This window comes from Nyctereutes procyonoides, unplaced genomic scaffold (genome assembly GCF_905146905.1).
Source record: "Nyctereutes procyonoides isolate TBG_1078 unplaced genomic scaffold, NYPRO_anot_genome, whole genome shotgun sequence".
Classification (NCBI taxonomy): domain Eukaryota; kingdom Metazoa; phylum Chordata; class Mammalia; order Carnivora; family Canidae; genus Nyctereutes; species Nyctereutes procyonoides.
In genome coordinates this window covers 11,597,065-11,618,259 of record NW_026575025.1, presented here as the reverse complement: position 1 = coordinate 11,618,259, position 21,195 = coordinate 11,597,065, and the positions used below count along the sequence as shown (strand labels likewise).

Sequence of the window (21,195 nt, the reverse complement as noted above, 5' to 3'; positions counted from 1 at the left end):
ACCGGACGCTTGTCACATGAGCTGTGGCACATGACCTGGCCCTGAAAACCTGTGGGCACTTGTGTGCGTCCTGCCTACCATCACAAATGTGCCGGCCTGGAACAGTCTCTACCCTGACTGCACCTCAAGTGTTCACCCCTCCCTCCGCTGGTACCAACAGGCCCCCTATCTGGCACCGGCTGGCCCCACCCTTCATAATTTTCATAATTGTTGTCGCTGGTATGTCCGCTTGGTCTGTCTTCAGAGGGCCTGCCGCACTGTCTCCAAGCCACCCTGGGGCTAGCAGGGAACACACACAATAAACCCTTGTCTACTGGACCCCTCCCAGTGCCGAGGGCCCCATGACGTCCCCATGTCTGAGGCCGGGGAGGGGCCCAGGTTGGAGAAGCTGTGAAGGTCACAGAAGGCAGAGAGTACCTTCTTCCCAAGACCCTGGGGGACCAGCCTCATCCTCAGTCACCAGAAGTTCTCCTGATTTCTCTACCTCAATCTCCCCCCACAAATAAAATACTCCCGCTCAGCCCGCTCCTAAGCAAAGACGGGGTGGGGGATGGGAGTGTGTGTGTGTCAGCCCCACCGCAGGCCTCACTTTAATAGGAGGCAGCAGCTGCTGCTGGGCTGAGCATGGCGGGTAAGGACTAGCCCTCACCCCCCTGCGGGCCTGCCAATCTGTCTCTGCTGGCATCTTGGCACTCCAGATGCTCCGCCAGCGTCCCAGTAGGCACTGTGTGGTGCAGGCCCTGGAAGACACAACTAAGCACCAAAAGCCAGCTTTGGCACAATTAAACTTTTTTTTTTTAATGCAAGAAAGAAAGTTGTCTTCAGTTGCCCTTTCTTCCCAAAGCCAAGTGCAGATGAGCCACAGCACCTTGCAGTGACTTCCCGACCAGGAGGCTGCCTCCATCCTCGCCTAACGCTGCACAGTGGTGGGCCAAAGCCAGCTGCAGGTACAGAGGCCAGTGCCAGGGAGTCAGACCCAGTGGAGGCCCAGAGAGCAGCACTGAAGGGCTCGGTGGGGGCCAGAAGGGGTCAGATGGAGAAGTCCCTGAGACCTACCCTGGGAGTGCCTGGTGCGAAGCTTGCTCCCCCACCAGGGGCCCGGGAGGAACCAGCAAGTGCATCCAGGCCCTCTGGGTGTGCTGGGACAACCTGGCCACAGCAAAGCTGACGAGGCAGCCTGGATGCTCAGCCTGGAAGGAGGTCATTTTCAGGAGATCCAAGACATACGCTGCCCTCCTTTGCTTGATGGGAGGAGGGAGGACAGAGCTTCCATGGGAAATGAATGGTCACAGGAGGGGGGAAGGGGTTGGGCTGTCCCTGGTCTCTGCTGTCTGGACACTAGGCCTAGGTTGGAGCACCGAGCCTGCCAGGTCCGTGAGGGCCCACCACCCAGCCAAGGTGGGGGGAGGAGGCAAACCAGAATGTTCCGGGAAAGTGAAAGGGAAAACCAGGAAACACAAACTCTGGGGTTCCCAATGGTGTACTCTGCACATCCAATGGCCCCTGGGTGGAGCTGCCCCTAGCTGGACTGTGGGAAAGGAGACAGAAATCACAGCTTCTGAACAAGTGGTTGGGCAGTTACTGAAAATTCCATCAAGTACGGAAGGTGTCACTTTACAGAACACAGCTAGCTTATGTTTTTCTGGGAAATGTTCTCGCATCCCTGCTCATCCCCTGGACCTCATAAAGGTAGTTGGGGTAGTCAAGCTGGGGGCGGGGGGTGGATAGGAACAAAGAGCAAGGCCTGTGCATGGCAGGGCAAGGGAAGAAGGCACCAGAACCAAGTCAATCCAGGAGCAGGGGGAGAGGGCAGAGCTGGACAGGGCAGGAGCCACTGGCCCAGCAAAGTAGCAGTCAAATTCAGAAATGAACTGGAATCCTGGGGTTCCTGTCTACACAGGGCCCTGGGGCCCCCGCAGCTGCCAGGATAGGGAGGTCAGTGAGCCATGGGAGGCGCTGCTGTACAGCAGAGGAGAACAGGGCAGGACAGGGGCTCGTGTGCATGGGGCTGTCAGACGGAGGAGGCACGAAAGAATACTGCCTCTAACGTTATATATTAAAAATATCCATAGTTCTTGTGCACAAAATTCCATCATTCACATACGACTATTACCCGCCTCCCTGCTGGGCCCAGGAACAGCCTGAAAAGAAAGATGGTGGTTTTTCTTTGCAAGAGCTGCAGAATCATGGCTCAGTCTTTATGGCCCTTCCCCTCCCCACAGCAGCCCTGCTGGGCGGGGGTGCTACGCTCACTCATGCCTCCGCTTGGAGGGGGGGATCAGGTGTGGGGGCAGGTCGGCAGGCAGCTCATGGCCCTCTAGCTTGACTTTGATGAGGTGGTTGGCTAGGGCAAACTCCTCATCATCCAGCAGCCCATCCTTGTCCACGTCGGCCAGCTTCCAGATCTTCCCCAGTACCGTGTTGGGCAGCTTGGATTTCACCATCTCCTTTTTGGCATTGGCGCCCGTGATCTTACCATTGACAGGCGATAGTGTGTAGAAGATCTCGTCGTAGGTGGGCTTGTCCTTACCCACTACCCATTCTACGTCATCAATGCCCTCGCCGGCCCCTTCGCCGTAGCCGTGCCCAAAGGGCCCGTTCATGGTGCCGTCGAAGGCACCGCCCTTCACAGCCTGGGAGGGCATCAAGGACTCCTCCTGGCGAACCATCACCATCAGCCGGGCAATGTCATTGGCCAGCATGTCATCCACTGTGTCTAGCAGCTTGGGCTTCAAGGCCTGGAACTTGCTGAAGTCCTGAGTCTGCAGGAGTTCCTGTAGCAGGCAGGGGAGGGGATGGGTCGGTCAGGTCCCTTGGGGACTCCAGGCTGAGTGGGTGGAGCTGGGGTTCCCAAGCAAAAGAACTGGTGCCAGGTCACAGGCCCAACCACCCAACCACTCAGGTGACCTAACTTCTCCCTCGGCCTTGGCTTCCTAGTCTGTGAAGTAGAGGTGACAAGAATACCTTCCCCGAAGGGCTTGGGGGTGGCGGTGGATCTGCTGGAAGGCCAGGCGCCCCACCCCTTCCCCACTGCTTAGAGTGAGTCACTGCATTCCCCTCTGCAGTGTCACCTTCTTCCATTCGGGTAGGGTGCTGCTGACTAACTCAGGGGCTCCCATTGGGGAGGCCCCGCCCAAAGGAGGGTGTGCGGGATGGCCATACCTGCATCTTGCGGAGGCTTGGGAAGTCCCCGGGGGAGATCTGGTGCTCCCGCTCTATCTTCTGATAGATCTCTCCCAAGTTGTTCACCAGCTCCTTCTTTTTGCTCTCTTTACCAAAGACATTGGGCATCTCCTTCTTGAGGGAACTGATGATGTAGGCGTGGACCTAGAAGACAGGAAAGGGCAGATGTCAGGTCGTCAGGCGCTCCCAGGACACTCCAGAAACTGGGGGCTGCCCGAAGCCATCCAGGGCTCTTGTCTTCCGCGGTGCTGGGCATACCCCCAGTTCCCCCTCCATGCAGCAGAGATGTGGAGCACACTGTCCAGAGCCAGGTAGGGCCCCGATGTCCCACACACGCATAGCAGTGGCTGCTGTCAAGTTCACAAAACTCCAATACGGCCCATATTATGCTCCATTTATCACCCTGCTGGCTCAGAATGAGTAAGGATTAGGAAAACCACATAAAGCTTTTCCTAGATGTTTTGAAGTTTATCTAAGCTCAATACCTTACTTAGATGTTTGCCAACTGAGGGCGGCACATCCTTCATTTCCCTACAGCAGGCCAGTGACGCTGGAAACCCTCCGAGGGCATGGGCCCTCAGATCCCTCCGCCTTCCGAGAAACATCCAGGCGTGAAGGGCTGCGGCCAGCCCTTGATCAGGTCACTGAGCCAGCCTCACCCTCCTCTCCCAGGCTGCCAAGCTCTACCCCATCAAAACCCCTCCACCGGCCTGACCCTGTCTGCCACAGGCTGGGAGCCTGGCTGAGAACTGCCCGAGGTAAGCAGGGCTGTGTGAGAAAGTGGCAGTCACCACACTGCCTATCAAGGGCCTGTGCAAGTTGGCACAGAGAGCCACTCACTCCAGGAAAAGGAAACAGTCTGGAAACCGCAGGTGCGGGATGAGATCGGAGGCCCTGGGGTTTTCCAGGCATGGTGACTCAGTGTGCATGCAGGCCCAGCAACTACACACCATTTCTGTTGCTGAAGAGCCTATCCTTTGTTCGGTCCTCAAAGGAGGCTGTACGAGAGCACAGGCGGCCCTGGCAATGGGAGGCTGTTCAAAGAGAAAGTAGAGCTGCCCTTCCCTGCAGCCTGGAAATGGGAAAGACCAGGAGCCAGTTATGCAGGTTTCCTCATGGGTTTCTTTCTTAAAACCAGCTCCACTCACTGGGAAGGCTCCAGAAGTGAGAATGTGGGAAACCGTGTAGCCCTGGATCCCCCAGAGCAGGATTCTGCAACTGAACTGTGCATACTGATTACCAGGGGATGGTGTTCAAATGCAGATGGTTTAGTAGTGGAGGGTAGGGCAGGGAACCTACACTTCTAGCATGCTCCAATATGGTCCTTGAGCACTCCGGGTAACCAGTGTGGAGAAGATGAAAGGTCAGTTCTTTTTACTCAAGACTGAGCACCAAAATGCTACTCGACTTCACACCGCAAGATAGTGCGGGGAACCTGAACCACTATGTCTGGCCTACAGCAGACTCTCAAAAGCTGTGAGCTACATCCAGGGCTGTTTCCCTGGAAGCAGAAGCATGGCCTGTGGGGCTCCTCTTTGGACCTCCCCGGACTGCCTTCGCCGAAGCCCTCACACCCAGAGAACATGTTCTTACTCCTCCACAAGCCACAGGCAGGTGTAAATACCCCCATCCTCTGTGGCCATTTCATCAGCGAAGTGGTGATGCACAGGGTTACAGGGTCCCAGCTAACAACCATCACTGATGGGGCCTGGGCTGAAGCTGAGCTCTGAGCCCAAGGATCCATGATTCTCATGTGTGCACTGATGCGGCCTACAGACTTATCCAGGTGGGCTTATGATGTGCTACGGTGCTAGATCAGAGCACATGTTCGTGTCTGAGGGGCCCACTGGTGCCATCAACCTTCTTTCCCAGCCCTAGCCACACCAGGGTCTCACCGCAGTACTTGGCCAGGCACTAAGATTCCAAGCTCTTGAGCAATTCAGATGCCACCCAGCAGGTGCCAGCAGGTCCTGTGCTTTCACAGAGGGGCGGAGATGGTTTACAAGACCCTTGGGGGCACAGGCCACCCAGGGTTCTTGTGCCCCATCTCTCCACTAGCTCCCTCCTGTGCTGGCTTATGCAGCGTCACCCACCTGAGGCCCGCCAGTTGCCGGCTTCTATGGCATACCATGACAGGACAAATAAACCAAGCTTGGTTTTTCTTTACGTGTTCACTTTCCCGTTGCCACCAATGTGTGCTGGAAGGGCAGAGACTGTGTGTGTCAGTCCCCACTGTGTCCCCAGCACAGGCTGAGGGCTCAACAGGCCTGGGAGGTGAGGACTGGAGTTGCACCCCCGCCTGCACCCCACTTTTCAGGCTGCCCCTGGGCACAGCGCTACCTTCCCGCTGAATGTCTGCGTGCATCAAGAAGACTCAGCTGAGAATCAAGGGCTACACCCATTGGTGCAGAGAGGACTCGTTCAGACACAGCACACACAGGTGTAGCTGTGGGAATGGGTCTTGGGCACCCCAAAAGCCAAAGCAGACCAATCCTAGAGCCCCAAGTGCCAGTCCTGGATCCCCTTGGGCCCCACCCAGCAGTGGGCCCAGCCCCCCACTCCTAGTCTACCTTGGCCAGCCGTGCCCGCTTGATCAGGTCATTGAGCTTCCTGAGGGCAGCATTTCGGGGCAGCGACTGGATGTCTTTAAAGAGGTCCTGTTCCTCCGCCTCAAAGAGCTTGCGATTGTCAGGGATGAGGAGTGGGTGGGACCAGAAGGAGCCGATGTATACTCTGACAACCTCGGGGGTGTTGATGATCTTCCCCAGGGACCACATGAGAGCCCCGTAGACCCGCATCAGCTGCTGGGTCTCAATCTGGTCGGCTTTGTTCAGCACCACGCGGATCTTGTCCTCATGGTTCTTGAGGGCCTTGATGACCTCGGAGAACTCGTCAGAGATGTCCAGCTTGTGGGCGTCAAAGAGCAGAATGATGCGGTCAACCCGCTCAGCAAACCACTCCAGGACAGCTGCGAAGTCGTAACCTACGGGAAGAGCAGGGTGAGCTCAGGGGCACCATGGCCAGGCAGCTCTGATGGTTCTCTTCCTGGACTCAAGTTGCTATTTATTTAAATTTCCACCACATACTCAAGGGGCCAGCACAGCACCCTCCTGCTCCCGTTTCTGTGCCCACTCGGTACCCTAGCACATACAGCACCTGGCAAGGAGAGGTGTGCCACAGATAAATAATGCAAAAGAAGTCACAAAGCCCAGGGGCACCTGGGTGGCTCAGTCAGTTGAGTGTCTGCCTTGTGGCTTGGGTCATGATCCCAGGGTCCTGGGATGGAGCCCCACATGGGGCTCCCTGCTGAGCGGGGAGTCTGCTTGTTCCATCCCCTGGTCCTGCCCCCGCTGTGCTCACTCACTCTCTCTCAAATAAATAAAATCTTAGAAAGGAAAAAATAAAAGTTGTCACAAAGTCTGAGCCCTAAAGTAGCTCAGACCAGGTCAAGAGTGAAGAGGAGAACGCAGCAGTGAGGCTCGGCACCGTGTGGCGAGAAGGACAGAGACTTGGGGTCTGCCACCTGCTGGCTGGATGTCCTTACATGACAAGGACAGTAAGGAACAGCCATAACACCTGCAGCTGCTACTCGTGGGGTGCTTGTGCTGGGCTCCCATTCTCCAGGAACCTCATTTATTCTCCACAACAGGGGCTGGCCAACTGCAGCTGGCCCATCACCTGTTCTGTAAATAAGTTGTTTTTTTTGTGTGTGTGTTTTTTCTTTTTTTAAAGATTTTATTTATTTATTCATGAGAGACACAGGCAGAGGGAGAAGCAGGCCCCCTGCTGAGCAGGAAGCTGGATGTGGGACTCGATCCCAGGACTACAACCCGAGCCAAAGGCAGATGCTCAACCACTGAGCCACCCAGGTGCCCCCATAAATTAGTTTTATTGGAACAGAGCCACACTCCTCTGTTCAGCTGCTCTTGTCTACGATAGCAGAGTCCAGTTGTTGTGACACACACCACAGGCCTCCCAGGCCAAAGATATTAACTTTGACCCTTCTGAAACTTTGCTGGCCCCTGCCCTATGACAAGCCTACAAAGTGTGACACACCACTTCCCCTCTCTAGGTCTTAAATGCTTCTATGCTGTTTCCCACCATCCTCTGGAAGCCCTTTTTAGTGGACGTGGCCAACTATAGCAGAGACTGCTAACTGGAGCTCTTCCTTTAATAACAGAACAGCCTAGTTCCAGCTGAATTCAGGGCCCCTCCTTTTAAGACCACATTCCCTAGCCTCTCCTGCAGCAGATGAACAAAAGACGTTTATGTGCCCTTTGCTTTTCTCCCTTCCTGAAGAATGGAATGCAGATGTGATGGTAGGAACTGGAGCAACCACCTTGAGTTCAGAGATGGCCTTGGACTGTTATTTTCCATGTAACTGATTTAAGCCCATGGATTTTTGGGTCTCTCTAACAGCAGTTTAGTTTGTATCCTGTTTTACAATCACAACTCTTAAAATGTTTCTACTTCTTACCACTGCCTCCAGAAGAAGTGATGGTTCTATTTCTAACCTTTTAGGAATAAAAGATGAGGAGAGATAGGAAGATCATGTGATGGCCACAGCCTGAGAGTCTTAGGGAAGCTTGGTTCAAAGGCCCTGAGCTGCCATTTCCTCTCTGGGTAATTCTGGGCAAGCCTCCTCGTCCTTGGGCTCCTCCTCGTTCTTCACCCACTACCCACAGGCCACCTCAAGCATAGGCCAGCCCTCTTAACCAGCACAAATTCATCCCAGAATGCAGTCAGGCTCCTGAAAGTAAGCCAGAGAAGCTGCTCCTATAGAGAAGAGCCCAGAGACGCTGCCCAGAAACGGGACCAGACCAACCTCCTCCCCCTGACAGCCTGCTTCTAGCTCACATCCTTCACAAAACACGCCACTACTCCTGACCAAACTGGGATGGAGACATACTCTCTAGACCGCAGGTTACAGGAAAGTAGCACGTAGAAGGAGAGAACAAATAAAAGAACAGAGCGACCACAGTGCTGTGAGGAGGGAGGGCAGCCCTCCCCACCCTGCCGGTGAGGAACCTGCTGAGTTGGTCATCAGAGTGGTATTCAGCTGCTCCTGGTCCTGCCAAGCCTCCCAGACTGAAGACAAGTCCACAGGAGAGTCCCTGAGAGGCTGCTTCCACTTGGGCCAGAACTAGGCCCCTCTCACTCACAAGGGCTTTAAGACCAACAGTCAACACTGGGGCATGTCTAGGGGGTGAAGGTCTGCTGGGCTGGATAAACCTTCTGGATAAAGCCCCCCAGGTTTAAGTGCTTCAGAGCTGTCTGTGTACCCGAATGCACAGCATTCCAAGCTTCTCCCCACACTTCAGCGCTCAGAAAAAACACAGGCTCTTAAACAAGACAGCTCTGGAGTCAATTCCAGGCACTGGCTACTGACTGCGATCTGAAGTTCTTAACTTCTGAGTTCTAATTTCTACTTCGGTAAAATTCAAATAACAATTCTTCCTCCTATGACCATGGGGAGGGTTAGATCAGGCACCACAGCAGGCTCCTAGCACCCACGGCAGGAGGGGCTAACTGGCCTAGGACAGCATTACTGGTCAGGAACAGTGACAAAAGTCTAGCCTGGTTCTGAGGCTAGAGGCCAGCTTTCGTCATTGGGGTAAGACATTGAAAGGAAAACCCCCAATTCACTGTTTCTGTTGACTTAGCGCAGCAGCCTCGGGATGGCAGCAACATGCAGCCTGTTCCTGCCACAGCAACCCAGGCAAACGGAGCATTCTGATCAGAAGCAGCCCCTTGAAAGGCCGGACTTTCTAACAGGGTGAAGGGGAGGGCAATAAAGCCCCCATGAATGTGAACTTGAGCCTGAGCAGGGCAGCCACCAACTTTCCTGAGGCCCATGCCGATGGTCAGAATCAGCCAGACCACCTGATTCTCTGTGCTCAGAGAGTGTGGGAAGGCATGGTCACCCCTGTGCCAGCAGCCAGCCCATATCACAGGTTGCCGGGTCCAGAGGACAGGGTCCCCACAGTCCCTGGACACTATGCAGCTGGCTCCAAGAGCCACGGGACGGCATGCCACCAGCAGAAAACAAGAACAGGAAGGCAGAGGGGCTGGCGAAGGAAGCGGCCAAGGAGGCTGCAGTGCCTGCCTGGGCTGCACGGCCAGCGCCTTTTATGGCTGATTCTGGGAGCGGCAGGTCAGTGCTGGAAAAGCAATGACTCAGGACTGAATGACGGCTCCCTCTCAGCAAATATGAGGCCCCATTCCTCCCCTGGTCAAGCTGCTCGTCCTCAGACCGCCACAAGCTGAATGACCACAAATTCACATAGCTGGGAAGGCAGCAGTGCCAGAGGCGAGGTACTAGGAATGGGGGCGCCCTGACGGACTGGGCTCCAGCCCAAGTTAGCTTTGGCCTGGGAGTCAGGAGGGCGCACAGGGAGCTGAGCTCACCCCCCAGACTCTACCCAATGTGGCCTCATACCCCCTCCCCAATGGAGGGGGCCCAAGATGACTCCAGGAAGAACAAACAGAAGAGGGGGAGGAGTTGCTTCTGAATCGTGGCACCAGAGTCACTACAGGCAGAGTGGAGGACCCCAAGTGGCCCCTCCTGCCCCACCTGCATCCCAGTTACCTGCCAACATCTCCAGTTGGAGCCAAGAGAGCTCAGTCCATTTTTTTTTTTTTGCAGGTGAATGAAATTTCCTGTTTATTATGAAAAATGCTCACACTTTCAGTGAGGGAGACATGATGGCTGGCCAAGTATGTCCACGGGTCATGAAAAAGGTCATAATACACAGGCGTGTGTGATGTCATCACAGGTGTATGACCACACACAACCATGTGGCTGCAGCCACCTCCAGGCCCACCCAGCACACATCTGTCCACCAAACTGTCACTTGGCCCGTGATGGTGTCTCGAAAGGAACCAAGGGCCGGACTCACAGCAGCAGCACCAAAACATCAATCAAGTCCATGCAATCAGCAGGGTGGCTGTAGCCACCAGGGGAGCAGGTGACAAGTACATGGACAAGTGTGCCAGCCAGGGCTCCCACTCGCAGCACTGCCCAAGGCAGTGAGCCTCCAGGCTTCGGGACATGCTAGATGTCAGCCTCAGTGACAGGATACGTTTGGCCCCTGCACTGGGCATCAGACAGGGCTTAATGCACAGCAATTCTGCAAAGCAGGAGTTCCTGGTACGCCTGGTAAAAGAGCAAACTACATCCTCACCAGTGGAGACAGGACCTGCTGTAGCTTCATCTGCCTTGGGTGCAGACAGGAGTTAGGGCGCTGACACCTGTGTCCCTTGGACAACACAGTCCAAGGGGGCTTCGCTGGAAAGAGAAGGCCAACCCCACAGTGTAAGGAAGAGCCGGTGCCATCTCTGACAAGGGACAAGCTCTCACATAGAAAGAGTTCTGGAACTTTGGAAACATTATACCAGGCTGAGGGCTGGGCTCAGACTTGGGGACATAAGCACACAGGGAGATGTGGACAGGGGGTCCAAACGTGCTTCCCGTCTCCAGTCCATTCCCACCACGCCTCCTTGGGCCCCTCCTGCTCTCGGGAGCACCTGCTGGCCTCCTCACCGGGTCTGTCCTCCAACAAGAGTCCCGCTCCCCACCACAGGCACAAAGGTGGGAAGAGGGGAAGTTATGACAGGTCCTCGCCAATCCTGGCACCCTCCAAACACAGGTAGTTCCAGTGGCTGAGGGAAAAGCTGCTTTCATACATTCCAAGTTTCTAGAACATCAACAATACAGGGTTTGTCTGCAATCGACTTTCACTTCCTGCCATTCAAGCTGCGTGGGCCTCGGTATTTCTTGCTGTAGCCCCTACCACACACATTTCCAACGGGTGCTGGGCCCGGGGGGGGGGGCACAGGACCCCAAGACGAAGGTTAAGGAGCACGGAGAGGACCCCCATGGTTGGCGAGCTTTCTCCCGGGGCACGCTCTTCAGGAAAGGACTCTGCTGGGGTCACCCAACAGCGAGGAGACAGGGGGCCTCCTGATGCCTAGGTTGATGCCAAGAGAAATTCAGAAACTGAAATCCACCCTATACCCAATATTTGTAGGAGCTTTACTCAAAATCGCTCCAAACTGGAAACCCAAGGGCTCTTCAGCAGGTGAAGGGTAAGAAATGAGAGCGCAGACTCGTGACGGGAAGAATGAGAGCAACAAAAGGGAACAATGGATCAATGCTCTCCCACACATGATGACCCGCAAAGCACATGCTAAGTGGAGGAGGATAGGCATGGAAGACCCATATAGGACCTTCTGGAAAAGGCAAAACTTAGGGATAAGTACCAGCTCAGTGGTTGCCAGGGACCAGAGGAGACCGCAAAGGGGAGCAGGGAACTTTCTGGGCTGAATGGAAAGACTAGATCTTGATGGTGGTGGCGATGGTTACATGACCGCTTCACAGAGCTATGCACCTAATGAGGGTGAAAACCTCTACAAATCTGACCAGTAAATGGGCAAAGGGCAGGGGAAGACAGGTGGACTCTGACATCAGGCTGACATCGGGCTCTGGAGCCCCTTCCTTGGCAACCAGTCAAGTGACCCCAGCACCATGGCCTCTCTCTGAGCCTCGTTTCTTTGTCTATAATGTGAAGGTGTGACTGTCTAGCTGCTGTGGGCAGCGAGGGAGCGCCTGGAACACTGTAAGCACTTGGTAAATGTTTGCTGTTATTTACACACAGTAACTGTATTTTGGGCTCAAGCAGCTCAGATTCTCAGGGGTGTGTGGGCGCTGACCACTTCTAATGCTCGAAGAATGCCTCATCTCACCAGATATAAATGGAATGTCTGCAGGCGCTCGCACCAGCTACTACGGGGCCGCCTGCCGGCTCGCAGCCTTCGATCCAACAGGTGCTGAGCCCCGGCACAGACTGGTATGGCTCCTCCGTGGGTGGTGGCCCACGCCCTTAGGCAGAGCTGCACCCTTCCCACCAAAGGCTCCGGCCAAAAGCTGTCCAGGGGACCAGAACAGGGGGCGGGGAATGGCAGGGGGTGCGGTGGTGAGAGGCAGGCTTGGAGGCAGCCCGGGGCCCTGAGAAGGGAAACTCCAGCTGAGTCAGTGCTTCCCTAGCCTCTGGCCTCTTTGGCATGTTAGTCAGAAAAAGGTCTTTCTAATCAAAGTCTGGGAATCCCTGGATTTTTTGGTGTTATCTAGAATTAGCTGACATGTGCTGAACATGCAACTGAGCACTAGGTAACAGGGCAAGGGGTAAACACACAGGATGCAATAACTCCCTGGGGTCCCCAGCTCCCAAAGTAGTGCGCTGGGGCCTGAAGCTTCTGTCATCATCTGTACCGAGGGCACGAAGAATCCAGGAGGGATGTAGCCCTTGGCCTGACCCAAGGCTGGCAGGCAACCTCATGGGGCATTCTACGGGCTGCAGAAAATGCTTGGGGGCATCTCAGGAGGTAGTCAGCACAATGGTTGGTAGGCAGGGAGGGCTGTCCACAGTGCAGGCCCTCCTCGGAGTTAGAGGACCCCAAGTCTGGACCTGGAAGGCCCTGCCTTACCTCCTGAGGTGGCTTCCAGGCTTAAATGGGGCCTGGGAACCAGGGACAGTCAGCAGGAGGGCAAGTGAGAAGCTAGGGAACCAGCCAACTAGGGCCAGGGGTCCTAGTACCCATCCCCAAGGGGTCTGGGGGCCAATTTCTGCTCAAGGCAGAGATGCCAGCATGGTCAAGCCCTGGACCTCAGGTCCATTTCTGGTTCCGAGTCTGATTTTACGCGGGGAGAGAAGCCAGAAGTGGTCCCTGCGCCTGTCAGGAGAGCTCAGAAACCCTGCACAGTCCACCAAACAGGGTCAAAGACTTGCCCGATCTGCACCCCCGCCCCCCACACTCCTTCAAGCGGGAGCATCCCTCTCAGCACGGGGTGGCATATGCACAGCTCCTGCCAGGCCTACAGACACACACTAGTCTGCGAGGCCTTGCACAAACTACTCAACCTTCCCAAGCCTTGGCCTCCTCATCTGGAAAGCAGCAGCGTCCTCACGGGTGTGGCTGTGTGACAGCTAAGTAGAGCCGGTTCATATGGCGACAGTACGGGCGGTCTGTGGAAAGCCAGGCACAAGGCCGGCCGGGCATCAGTCTCCAAACGCAAGTTTAAGTAATACTTCCCTGCTGACATGACTCGCATGGTGAAAACCAAGGCACAATAGTATGGCCAGCTCACAGCCACGTAGTGACATGGCAGGGAGTGCCCTGGGCAGGCCGCTGACCCTTAGCCTGGGGTTTCCACCTGAGTGTGCCCGTGCCTCCTGGGAACCTGCTGTGGGAGATCCCTGCTCCAGCTTGAGACTGCGCAGGCAGGCGGCAGCCCGGGAGCCAAGGGTACCAGCCCCACCAGGTCCAGGATGTCCTTTGGAATGCCCTTTGTCACTCACACGGCACTCAAGAATAAATGTTGTCCCTACAGTGCACCTTTCTTTGCTGACACAGGAGATCGTTTATCTTTAAAGCTACTCAGATTAGGGGCGCCCGGGTGGCTCAGTGGTTGAGCGTCTACCTTTGGCTCAGGTCAGGATCCTGGGATCCTGGGACAGTCTCGCATCAGGCTCCCTTGAGGGAGCCTGCTTCTCCCTCTACCTGTGTTTCTGCCCCCTCTCTGTCTCTCATGAATAAATAAAATTTTAAAAAATAAATCAAACTGTTAGGAAAAATAAAGTTGCTCAGATTAGCATGATAGGGAAGTTCAGCTGGAGACCCCCATGGAGGCCCCATCTCCTTCCCGGAAAAATTCTCAGTGGCCTGTTGCACAGCCTGGCCTATAGCCTGACTGCTCTAGGCCTATGTTATCTTTCCAGATGGAATTTCCTGCACACATTAGGGACCATGGGGAAAGGGGGAAAAAAGCCAGGAGGGGCCAGGCAGATAGGGTGGGAAATGGAAGTAAACGTAATTAACAACTCTAACACATATGTGACCTCCTGAAGAACCTTCTGTTTCCAGAGAGCAAGGGCGGCAGACCACAGAAACTCTCGCTGCTTGCCCAGGACCCGTGTTTTCTATTGGTCCTATCTTTCTGAGAGGGAAACACCTGCTTTCCACGCTGTCAGCAAAGGGAGCAGACAGGCACGCTAGCCAGGGAGTCTGGAACGCGCTGCCCTACCATGACTTCCTCTGCTGGACAGGGCAACATGGGGCCTCCCATCACTGATGGGTGGGGCCTCAAAGCCGAGATCCACTCCTTCCCCACCCACCCAGCAGTCACCCCTTAAGGACCACAGCTAGCATACTTGAGAGGTACAGGTACTGTGCCATGATCTCTCTCTGTTTGATAAAATGATAAAACACTGACACCAAACATTGCAGAGCAAATCCCAACTGGATAAGTTTTGGTAAAGTACTTGAAACCAAGACACCTAGGGTCATGGAGGGAAAGAGAAATTATCTAGTGAAATCAGTTTAATCTTGCTATTTCACAGAAGAAGCCTTCCTCCTCCTTTGTGCCATGATGGGGTGAGGGAGGCCTTCTGCAGCTGCCCCAGGACAGAGGGGGCATGGGCAAGCAGGGGTGAGCCCTGGTGCCTCTCACTGGCCTCCTCCTCCAAGTATCTGCCAACTGCACGGATGACTTGAGGGCTGGGACTGACTGCCTTGCATGCCGCATCCTCCCCTGGTCCCCAATCAAAGTGTACCCTACATCTGCCAATCCACCGACTGGGGAGCGCAGGACGGCACCTTGGTGGTGCCTGTCGCAGAGAGCAAGTCTGGACACCGCTGCCCACCTGTTTGCCAATTGGGAAAGGAGGCAGGGAAGGGAAACATCCCAGCAGACAGGGCTGAGGTGCCCAAAGCAGCAAGACATTAACATTACACTCCTCACCAGTCAGCCTGCTAGACTCTGTGGACACAGGCTCAGTGATCAAAGACTCCTCCCAGCTGGGAGGAGACTTCTCCCAGCACTGGTGGCAAACGGTGGCATCTGGGTTCCCTTTCACCAGATCGCGGGGTCCCACAAGAACCCTTTCCCTTTCCCTCAAATCCCACAACTCCCAGCTCTGAAAGCCAAAGTGAACACAGCCTGCACAGAAGATAAGCCTCTCCTCGTGAGCTATTGTCCCTATCTGAAGATGTGTACACATCAACTGACTCTGGGCTGGGAGCACTGCACACATTACCCCACGGGTAACTTAGTTCTCTATCCCATAACCCCAGTGAGAAGAAGCCCCTCCACCCAATCTTCCAGGTCATTACAAAGATAATGCTATAGAGCCTCAAAGAAAGTCCACCTAGGATGATAACTCAGGCCAGGAAGGGAAGAGAGAATCAATTCCCCATTGTATGTCTTTCTTTGAATGCTTTACTAGGCATATCTTAAGACCAGCCTGGAACAATAATAGCAGTAAGAGGAAAAACTAGACCTTGCCTTTTTATTTTTTAAAGATTTAAGCCACCTTTACACCCAATGTAGGACTCAAATTCACAACCCCGAGATCAAGAGTCACGTGCTCCCTTGACTGAGCCAGGCAGGTGCCCAGCCCTTGCCTTTTTAGAAGGGGTCCAAAAGCTGTTTCCTTGAACGCCCAAGAGTGTCACCAGGGTGCAGAACCTAAAAGCTTAAACCAGATCGAGAGACAGAGCAGTTTCAGGATGCTCTGATGCAAGCCGTTACTGGCAGGGGCCCACAGCCTAGAAAAAAGGAGAAGCAAGGTTTCTCAGCACCAAGAACAGGGGCCCCACCCCCTTGGAGCTACAGCAGACACGAACATCCCCCAAATATCAGGCTGCTGGCTTCAAATGCAAAGCTTGCCAATGCCGGGCAGCCCAAGGGGAAAGGGAACACTGGAAAGATTTGCAAGTTAATGATACACAAATCCAGCAGCTTATCCTCAACCCCTGAGTGTGATCTTATTTCATTTCCACATTTGCAGCTGTAGGCTCCACTCCTGGCCAACCCTCATGCCCCTGCCAGAAAATATTCAGGCCCCAAGGTTCCCCCACCCATCTGCAAAAGGAACAGTGGCAGAAATATCGCCCAGTTCAGGCCCCTCCTTTACCAGATCTTCAGGAAAGCTTGGCAAAGCCGAGACAGGAGTTTACACAACTAGGGTCCTGGCACACCGACTCTCTGCACAAAAACCTTCCACTACACACAGCACCCAGGGAAGCTGCTGACACCACCCCCGAAGCAAAATTAAACACGTTTCCACTAGCCCCTAAACATTTAACACGTCTCCGCAGCTTCTCCTCTTAGCTGTCTTGTTCGAGTCAAGTGTTCTCTCACAGGCCTCCTGGGCTCGCCAGGAATTTATATGATACCAGGGAGAAAAGCTGTTAAACCCCAACTCAGGTGAGGGTGCCCCAGGGGAGCCCAGGGCCCGTTCAGAATGGCAATGCTGGCTGAGGTACCTGGAGCCCAGTGATTTCCTGTGACCTCACGGCCGGCCCCAGGGTGCCATCTCACAAGCCTGCCCTCTTTCCCAGCATGCTCCAGGGGTCAGAAAGCACAGGAGCCCTGAAATAGGCTGTGCTCTGGCCCTGGACAGCTCTTAGTAACCTTAACAAAGAGAGCCAAGGAGAAAGAGCAACTCCTGTCCCATCAGGGCTCAGCGCACAGGGTGGACCCAGGTCTGATGTCAAGTGGGTTCTCACTTGGGCTGGGAAAGATTCAGAGGCAGCATCTGGTCCACATCACAGACATCACACCAGAGGCACCCTGTACGGTGTCAGAGCCTGTTTACCTCTGCTGATGCGCTGTTTCTCTCCGGACAGGATCCCAGGAGTGTCGATGATGCTTATGCTGTCCAGGACCGGGTTGGGCAGCTGGGCACACATGAACCTGCACAAGAGCAAGAACCAGAAGAGACATCAAGACTCAGCTATCAGGGGCACTGGGTGGCTCAGTGGTTGAGCATCTGCCTTCAGTTCAGGGCATGATCTGGGGGTCCTGGGTTCAAGTCCTGCATCAGACTCCCCATAGGGAACCCATTTCTCCCTTTGCCTGTGTTTCTGCCTCTCTGTGTCTCTCATGAATAAATACATAAAATCTTAAAAAAAAAAAAAATAGACTCAGCTATCACTGCTCCGGAAGCAACGTGGGGCTTTCTGTATACCCTCTTCTCCACCTCTGCCTTCTTTCCCAGAAGCAAGGAATTTAAAGGAGGTTTTCTCTTCTTCCCAGGGGCGGCAGCTGAACTCCGTGACCAGGAATCCAAGCAGCAGCTCAAACAGGCCTACATCAGCAGTTCCCTCACGTTAGCTTTCCCCCAAGAGTTCAAGAGTTCAGCTTTCAAGTTGCTGATGTGTTAGTGAAAACTGCACCTGCCTAGGTCACTGTTCAACTCCAGAAGGAAAACAGAAAGGGGATACTGGGACCTTGGAATTCCATATTAAAATGTTCAACCACTTGGTGAAATTCCCAGTCTGAAGGCGGGGAGCAGCTTTCCTCCTGCTGCTGGGACCAGCCCACCCCTTCCACCCAGCTGCCGGTGGGCGGCTAGTAAAAGCTGGGGGACACATGGCCTGATTGGTGGGGCGGGGAAGTACAGACACCATTCTCTGAAAGCCAGAGCAGACCAAGGAAGGACGAGTGAAGCAGAGAGGCTGGCAACTCATGAGCAAGTGCTTAGCCATGTGTGCCTGAGTTCTCACGGAGCTTAGAACAGCCCAGAACAGGCTCCTTTAAACTTCTCTGAAAAAGATATTGTGAGCAAAGAAAATACTGACCTTTTGTCTGTAGGACGCAGGCTTAAACTGCCTTTCCAATTGTGGGGGGAATCTGAGCTGATAAGGTTCTCCTTTTGGCTCAACCTCCCAAGTGACCAGTGGCCAGGCTAAGGATAAATGGCCAAGGTGAGAGGTGTTGCCTGCAAGCACAACAGAGCAAAAACAGCTGACCCGCAGACCTTGGACCTGGGCCTTGCCAGTGCCAGCAGCAGAGCACCCACGCCATGATTAACTACATGCCAGGTCTGGGGCTCCTGCTGGGGAAGGGTCACGGAGAAAAGACCAAACTAGAAGAATCTGAATAGAACTGACTGAGAAGTAACAATACATAAAAATGCCTTGTAAAGGAGACCTCTGAGTAAGTGAACATCTGTAAGATACAGAGATAAGAGGCCCCACAGAGCCTGGGGAGCTTGGCAGGAAACAAGGGAGCAAACAGTCCAGATACAGACGCTTCATCTCTCACCAACAAGGATATACACCGACTGCATCTCACCCGACAAGTGGCTGGTGCCAGCTACACAACTGAGTTTTCAAAGATGCACTTAGGACATCCTGATTGTACCCTGCCTTGGTCTGCTCCATTGGATTTTAGTTTTAGAGCAGCCACTTAGGGTAAAAAGGGCAGAAAGTCAAGTTTATGTCTCAATGGGTCTTTTAAACAGCAGGGAGAGGCTGTGTCAGCCAGAGAAGAGCCCCCTTTGTGTGCCCTAGCTAGCTAGCCAGCACTCAGTGTACTCCATAGGCTGACACAGCTTGGGGCCCCTGCTCCACTGCAAACCCATGGCCCCCCAACCCTCAGCTGATAAGGCCCCTTTTGGCAGGGCTGTTAGTGATCAGGAGCCCTCTGGAGATGAAGTGGCAAGACGGAAATAAGGGGCTCCTGGCTGGCTCAGTCAGTAGAGCACGTGATTCTTGATCTCAGGGACATGGGTTCAAGCCCCATGTTGGGTGTGGAGCCTACTTAAAAAAAAAAGGAGGAAAGAAATGTGTGGTTCTTGAATCCTGTGGCACCATCACCAGAGTGCCTAGCTCAAACCCAGCATCCTAGAGCTGCACCTTTGGCCAGAAGCAGCAGGTGGGAACCGGATGCTTAAAGGCCAATCAGCACTGCATTAAGCAGCCCCAGTGAGCTTGACAAATCAGCAGAGTCCTCCGAGCTGGGGTTTCCTGAACCACCAAGATGGGGGTTGCCTGGATGATGTCTCTGATCCCTTCCAACTATGAAATTTTAGGTTTCCAACTTCAGAAACAAGTGGCACATCCCGTTTCTCCTTTCAAAAACAGTCTGCTCTCACAATCAAAAGTGGAGGCCCAAGGACAGGAAGTGTAGCTACCCTTCCTTCTAGTTTTCCAAAGTTCTATGTGAAAGTCAAGACCTAATAATGTTTGGAATTCTCAGCCTAGCAGCCAAACCGTGCACAAGATCCTAAGGCGCCCACCAGCTGACAGTCTGGGCCAGTCGCCTATCTATAAGCACAGTAATTCCCAGACACAGGTATTCTCCAGAGGAGGGCTCAAGGCTAAGAGGGCCATGCCTCTCACATGAAGGGCTCTACTCAGCTCCGGCTGTGACACACAAATGCCCTCAGCCATCAAACATGTGGACAGGCTTAAATGCCTCCAAGGGGCAAAAAAACAAAACAAGACACAAGTCTGCCTGTCTTCTCTGCTAAAAGTCAGCTCTTGTGCACAGAGGCAGGCTGGCCACTGGCTTGGATCAGGAGCAAGCTGGTTCACCCTGTGTAGCTGGACAGTGTCTGGAAAGGAATGTGATCATACAGGGTGGAGACCTGGAAGACAGGAGTCCAGGATTCTTTCCTAGGCTCTTCCCCCCAACACAGACTTTGAAAGGCATGTGGAGTCACTCCTTGAATGGGGAGTGGGGGTGGTGGCAGGAAAAGCAGATCTGTGGAGTCCTTTGGTTGCTGGGGGTAAGGGTGGGGACAAGTTCCTTTCCAGAGGAGTGAACTTGATTGTTGGAAAGAAGAAAGAAGGCCAAAGTATTTCATTCCCAGCATCAGGAGGGTTAGACTCTGGGAGGAGGACCCAGATCATGAGGCAGACTTCACCCATCTAATTGGGGAAACTGGGGAAACTGAGGCTCTAGTGAGGGATTCAGGGCCCAGATCTCACTCCAGGGCTCCCAGTGGTACAGCCTGAGGCTGCTTCCTGCAACCCCTAAAGGAGCACAAACCCTTTAGAGCTGACCTCCAAGAAGAAGTGTTCACACTCCCTCTGTCTGAGACCTCATGGGCTGCCCCAAATACAGCAGGCCACAGCAGATCCTCTCTGTCCCTCCTTCCCACGCAAAACCAGCGGTCACGGGGGAAGCACAGCACAGCAGCAAAGGGAATAACTAAAAGTTTCACGTATTTTTCCATGACACTTGGGCAGCAGGCACTTGAAGGAGAGAGGGGAAGGGGTTGGTTTGAATGAATTAGGTGCATCCAGTCTGGGACGACCCTAGGAGGAGGTGGAGACAGGACTCTCTCACCTTCCCAAGGCTGACCCCGGTCCTGAGGGAAGCGGGGTTGAGATCTGCTGGAAGGTTTGGGAGTTAAACTGATAACCTGGAAAATTCTGGAGGTGATAAAAGCGGGGGAGGGGGCGGAGACCTCCGGATGGGCTTTTTGTGCGGAGCGGCAGGGGCCCTGGTCCCAGGGAGCGGTCGCTGAGGGGCTCGCTAGGGCCTCGGAGACAAAGGACCGGCGGGAGCTGGGGGCAGGCCGCGGCCGCGGTAGGGTCCGGACCGGAGTGCGGCCCCGGGGTCCCGCTCGGCTCCGCGGGGGGCGGGGGCGGGTACCTGTTGAGGAAGGCGTTGCCGAAGGCGTTGAGCTTGCGGAAGGGGCGCCGCGGGTCGACGACGAGCGCGTTGCCCGGCACCACACCCTCGGTGGGGCCGTGCATGACGGCGATGAAGGAGTCGGTGGTGGGCTCGGGCCCGATGCGCATTCCCGGGAAGTCCTGCTCGATCAGGTGCCGGATGAAGGTGGTCTTGCCCGTGCTGTACTGGCCCACGAGGAGCACCATGGGCTTGTTATCGAAGTCGGCGTCCTCCAGCGCGGGCGAGTGGAACTCGTGGAAGCGGTAGTGCTCCTCCAGCGGCAGCAGCTTCTGCGCGTACAGCTGCCGCAGCCCCTCGGCCACCGTCTGGAAGAGCTCCGGCTCCTTCTTGCGGCGGGCATCCTTGCTGACCCAGCTGAACATGCTGCCGGGGACGGGGCTGGCTGCTGCGGGGCAGAGCGGCGGCTGAGAGCCGAGCGAGGGCGCGGAGCCGAGGCGGGGCCGGGCCAGCCGGCGGAGGGGCGGCAGGGAAGGGGGCGGGGAGCGGCCCGCACTGCGCAGGCGCCCGGCACGGCCCGCGGA

General features: G+C 54.8%; 1 protein-coding gene across 1 annotated transcript; it reads right to left on the bottom strand.

Moving 5' to 3' along the window:
* Nucleotides 1-778: 778 nt before the first annotated feature.
* EHD1 (EH domain containing 1) lies at nucleotides 779-21,195 on the bottom strand. The gene is made up of 5 exons (XM_055314995.1): nucleotides 20,633-21,195; nucleotides 16,842-16,939; nucleotides 5,754-6,166; nucleotides 3,163-3,327; nucleotides 779-2,774 (listed from the first exon to the last, which is right to left on the bottom strand). The coding sequence occupies exons 1-5, from the start codon at nucleotides 21,034-21,036 to the stop codon at nucleotides 2,250-2,252; spliced, it is 1,605 nt and encodes a 534-aa protein (XP_055170970.1). The 5' UTR covers nucleotides 21,037-21,195; the 3' UTR covers nucleotides 779-2,249.

Bases quoted from the DNA above. Each gene is read 5' to 3' on its own strand.
- EHD1 (XM_055314995.1), bottom strand. From the start codon at position 21,036: ATGTTCAGCTGGGTCAGCAAGGATGCCCGCCGCAAGAAGGAGCCGGAG. The intron at 6,167-16,841 runs GTAAACAGGCTC...CTCTTCCCGTAG, and splicing joins GAAACAGCGCATCAGCAGAG to GTTACGACTTCGCAGCTGTC. The intron at 2,775-3,162 runs GTATGGCCATCC...TGCCTGCTACAG, and splicing joins CAAGCCTCCGCAAGATGCAG to GAACTCCTGCAGACTCAGGA.